Source organism: Sorex fumeus, unplaced genomic scaffold, assembly GCF_029834395.1.
Source record: "Sorex fumeus unplaced genomic scaffold, SorFum_2.1 ptg000115l, whole genome shotgun sequence".
Lineage (NCBI taxonomy): Eukaryota > Metazoa > Chordata > Mammalia > Eulipotyphla > Soricidae > Sorex > Sorex fumeus.
The window spans coordinates 18,588,972-18,594,230 of NW_026606172.1; the positions used below are offsets into that span (position 1 = coordinate 18,588,972).

A 5,259-nucleotide genomic window follows, 5' to 3' on the forward strand; every position below is an offset into this window, starting at 1 on the left:
CTAATATTAAGGGCATATAAGATAATGTCTTTCCGTATGCTATTTGAAAATACTCTGATTATTCTCAGTTTATTTTCAAATTCATCTGATCTCTTGATATCTGGTTATAGAGGAAACTTGCCAGAGAGATGTTAGATTAAAATAGGAAGGTAATCTATTTTTTCCTACATCAACCTTTTTCCTCCTTTTAGAAGCATTTTAGAAGCCTTTTAGAAGCCTTTTCAGTATACTTTATACAATGTCATCTAAGCAAATGCAATGTGTCCTAAACATTTACTTATTTCTGCACACAAAAGTCAATCAACTGCCTGATTTCCCTATTTTTCAACTGAAAATATCTTCTAATGAATTGGTGTGGAAGTAAACAAGAAAGTATTCCATGGAATGTTTTTTGGTGTCACCTTGAAGAAATTGTTGCATACCATCTGCTGGTTTATTGAGCGTACAAAATGGCAGTGTCGATGAATTCTTCTTTAATAAATGATACATATTGACATAATCACCAGCCATATCCTAATGACCAGAAACATGCCAAAGTGCTTTGAAAAACATCCAGCTTAAATTATCCATAGTTATTTTATATTTGTGAAGCAACTAAAACTCAAAATATCTGTTTTGGTTCATACTTGTGCTTCATTTATAGATGCTGGCAAACTTTTCAATACAATTCATAAATGAGATGGTTAATCTTTCCTGTCTTCTTTGTCCTTGTGGTTGTCATCTGAGCATTCTTATCCTGCAAGCAAAGTACAAGCTGGAAAAAGTCAATTTAGGTGAATGTCAAAAATAATTTAGAAACCATATCTTGCTTTAGTCTTTTGATTTATAAACATGAATGGGGGCAGGGGTTACAATGAAAGCCAAGAAATAATAATTATTTCAACCATTATTAAAGTCATTCTTCAGTCATGTCCCAATTTCTTAGTAAAACACTGGCTCTAATAGTAGATATTTAATGTTATTTCATAAGAAAAAAATGTTAGCAGTCCAAATGTGGATGATGAGTTCAGAGAGAAATTGTTTAAATATAATAAATAAAATGATACTAAGATAAGGAGATTTATATGAATCAAATTTAAAAAAATATCACAGAACACTTCAGAATCACAATTCTACAATTTGGTTGATGGATAAATATGCTCAAAGACACAAACAGAAACATTCTCTCCATCATTGAATCCCCAACATTTTGGTATTGATTTGTAATGGGCAATACTGGTTCAGTTCAGGAGCTGGAAATTGTTTTAATTGTTATAAGTGAGAGAGAAACCAATTCGAGCAATTGTATATAAGATCTTTGGAAGAACAGGAACCATGGATCAAGTCATGAATCCAGATCTTATCTTCGCCAGAATCAGGACAGCAGGGAACCAGAAATCACTAAGGAGCTAGTGTTATTTTTCTTTCTTGTATTACTAATTTTCACCGAGTCATTCTAGTTTATGACCCAATTGCACTTTCACCCCCACACAGATTTCTTCAATGAGATGAAACAGAGAGGGGTGGGGGATGGTAGAGGAGAATCAGGACCCCAGCTGTGAGGAAGCATTAAGCTGGCCACTCTCTGGGCACCTGCTCTCCACCCACACAAGCCCACAGCTCCTATAGAATTGATGCAGAACTGCTTAAAAAGAATCATATCTCATCTACACAAGGAATTAAAGTAAGTCTCTAACCTGTCACACAGAGAGCCAGGGCAGCCTGGGGTAGTTCATGGAGAGAGCAAAGGAGACAGGGAGACAGGGGCACTCCTGGCCAGGGCACCCTTCTCTTGGTAGCCAGCTGAGCAGCCTGAATGGGCTCAGGCCCCAATCTGCTCTGCCCTTCAGCCAGCCTCCCCTGCAATGCCGGCACCAAGTTCTTTCCACCCTTCCTGTCTGAGTAGGGAAGACAGTAGGAAGACGCTGCTGTTCCCTTGAGCTTTCTTTCACCTATGGTCAAAGTCTCTATTCCCTTGGACTCTATGGGCGACAGTCCATAGTAGAGTAGCCACAGGCTGTGCATCTGTGTGTGGGTCTAGTTAGTTCCTCTCTGCAGGAAGTGAGGCCACTGAAGCCACAAACAGCTCTGGGCAGGGGGATGTTTTCTGCAGCTACAGGGAGGTTGACTGCTTGCCTGAGGCTCTGGAAGACACTAGGATTCCTGGAGGAGACTTTGAACAGGCAAAGGTAGGGAGAGCCTCCTGGTCCTAATTTCATTATCTCAGGATGTCTGGACCTCTAATTAGCCACAAATCGCCTCTAAGTGAGGGTAGGTCCCTGAACCTCCCAAGGGCTAAAAAATTAGTTGTGGAACATCATCTTGGAAGGAAATGGGAGGCTGAGGGCTGAGACAACCCCGTGGCTAGGGGCATCTGGGATTTACCTGCCCCGCTGCCCAAATAAAGGGGAAATTGGATAGATGGGAGGATGAACTAAGAAGTAGCTCAGCTGGATGCTTCACCCTATTCTAAATACTTTTGAATGCAAAAATAAATAAATAAAAAACCTGGGGGTGAAAGGAGAGGCAGCCTAGACAGGAGGTAGGGGTAGGATGGAAGAATGATAGATGATTAATTCTGAAGCCACAAACATTGGAAAGAAAGCAAAAGCGTTAGTAAACTCTCCAGCTTCCAGGCAAGGAAGCATTCTCTGAGAGGGATAAGCGGATTCCTCTAGTTAGGTGGGTCCTCCATCCCTTATCCACAAGCCCCCACAAGCAGATTTGGGGGGAAACTGTGGGTCTGGGGCCAAGAGAAGTGTGGGGGAAGGCAGGTCTCACAGATGCCTGGTTAAACAATAGAAAACTGAGAGTCCAGGTGTAGCCCTAGCCCTGTGATGAGCTGGTGGCTGAGAGCAGCAGACAGTGGTTCTGTTAGCAACAATGGCTGGACCAAGGACTGTGGTATGGACAGTAGAGAGGTAGAAAGCTGAGTTGTGGACATGCGTCTAGTTATTTCAGACTGAAGAGCAGTGAACCCAGTAGGGCCATGCTAGACAAGGTCGTGCCAGTCAGGACCCAGCGCTGGAAGAGTTCCTGGCTTCTTCTGCCCTCGGCCACCCCCTTGTTCCCATAGAGTTCTGCAAAGGTGTCCCAGCCACCATTGTCCCGGATCCAAGGGTCTAGGTGGCTATTCAGGTAAGTGATCATCCAACCGGCAATCTGACTCACCAAGCCCCACTTCTCCTTGTCTGCGCTCTGCACGCACAGGGTCCCACCAAAGGCAAAGAAGGCCATGATAGGACCCCAGTTCACCTCCTCCCGAAAGAGTTCATTCACGACCTGCTCGAAGGTCTCGTAGGCCGTCGCAGGGGTGATGTAGAATTGAGCTGTCAGGTTGCTGAATGCCTGCTGGTACCTTAGGTCAAATTCATTACACGCCTCCCTCAGTGCTTGCTTCAGCGGGTACACTGGGGTCACCTTGGGGGCATCCACGCCGCAGCCGTGGCCCATGGCTACATGCGATGCAGGACGTTCCAGCAGGTGACGAGCTGGGTTGTCCGCAGTGGCACTGGGGGTTTCCATCTCAGATTCAGGCCCTTCTGGGGCCTCTGTCGTTGTTCCTTCTTCATCACTAAACGCACTCCAGCGGTGTCCTTTCTGTGAAAGTTTATAGGAGATAATGTCAACCACCAGCTCACGGTTGTTCCAAGACATTTTTAGAGTGGGGAATGAGGTCGACCAGTACCCTGTCCTGAAACGTCCTCGACTAACTTCTTAATTCTGCTCTCTGCATAGTGCTGTCTTCATGCCATCCAAAGCTGGGCTAAGGTTCTGAATTGGCTTTTGATGGGTCTTATAAAGGGTGGATCAGCTTCCAGGAGGCTTTAATTAAGTCCGATTGAAAGCACCCAGTGGGCTATGAATCATTAATAGCAACTGCCTTTAAAAAAAAATCCCCAACCTTCTCTGTTTCTCCTGAAGCCCACCCTCAGAAAGTCATCCCATAGGAAGTCTCACACCACAATTTTTTTTAAAAAATACTAAATTTTATTTTGCATTAGTCATAGTCTAGATAAGATTTTTTTAAAATGTTTTATTAGTGAAACTCCATATGGTACTGTTGTTGACCTTACAAATTTTTGTGCTTGGGTTTCAGTTATACAATTATTGAGCACCCATCCCTCCACCGGTGCCCATTCCCCATCTCAAATGCTCCCAGCATCCCTCCCACCCCCCCGACCCCCCTATCCCACCCCACCCCTGTGGCAGGGCATTCCCCCCTGATCTCTCTCTCCTTTTGGGTGCTGCGGCCTGCAAAAGAGGCATTGAGTGGCTATCATGTTCAGTCTGTAGTCTACTTTCAGCATGCATCTCTCATCCTGGGAGGGTCCTCCCAACACCCTTTACTTGGTGCTCCCCTCTCTATCTGAGCTGCCTTCTCCCTCAGCATGTGCAGCTAGCCTCCAAGCCATGGAGTGAACTTCCTGGTACTTGTCTCGGCTTTCTTGGGTGTTAGTCTCCCAATTTGTTACTCTATGTTCCCCAGATGAATGCAGTCTTTCTATGTCTATCCCTCTCTTTCTGACTCATTTCACTTAGCATGATACTTTCCATGTAGTACCACTTGTATGTAAATTTCATGACTTCATCTTTTCTAACAGCTGCTTAGTACTCCATTGTGTAGATGTACCAAAGTTTCTTTAACCAGTCATTTGTTCTCAGGTACTCGGGGTTTTCTTTTCCAGATTTTGGCTACTGTGAATAGTGCAGCAATGAACATAGAAGTGCAGATGTCATTTTGACTGTACTTTTTTTCCTCGCCGGGATATATTCCCAGTAGTCACACCCCATTCTTAATCTCAAACTCCCTCCAATTGGGAAGGCTAAAATTATATGCTAACCACTATACCACCAATGCTCCCAGCTACCTAGGGGATTTTGTTGTTTTGGTTTCTTTTGGTTTGGAACTTTGGGGACCATACCCTACAGTGCTCAGTTTTTTTTTACTGGTTCTATGTTCAAGGATCACTCCTGGAAGGGATCAGGGGTCTGGAGTGGTGATAGCAGGATTAAACCCTCGAGGACTGTGTGTAAGGCAAGTGCTCTAACTACACTACTCTCTCTCTCTCTGGTCCTCGGAGTTAGTGTTTAGTACACCATGGATGGCTCATATGCTTGAAATGATGTTAAATGTTTATATGCAGCTACCTGTGCAAAGCCTCCAATGCCCATGAAACTGACTCAGGAACGGTAGGACCAGCTGCCTCAGCCAGGCAGCTTCTCTGACATCTTTGCTCCACTTCTCAAGTGTTCCTGTGAGCAGAACAGTCTGGGCTG

The 5,259-nt window shown here is 44.4% G+C and overlaps 1 protein-coding gene across 2 annotated transcripts; it reads right to left on the reverse strand.

Moving 5' to 3' along the window:
* Nucleotides 1–2,931: 2,931 nt before the first annotated feature.
* Nucleotides 2,932–3,636, reverse strand: LOC130043191 (bcl-2-like protein 1). Of its 2 annotated transcripts, XM_056135473.1 has the most exons (2): nt 3,263–3,636; nt 2,932–3,073 (listed from the first exon to the last, which is right to left on the reverse strand). In XM_056135473.1, exons 1-2 carry the CDS (start codon nt 3,634–3,636, stop codon nt 2,932–2,934), a joined length of 516 nt encoding a protein of 171 aa, XP_055991448.1. The 2 variants fall into 2 exon arrangements, with proteins under 2 accessions (XP_055991448.1, XP_055991447.1); XM_056135472.1 differs by having other exon boundaries at nt 2,932–3,636.
* Between the last annotated feature and the right edge of the window lie 1,623 nt (nt 3,637–5,259).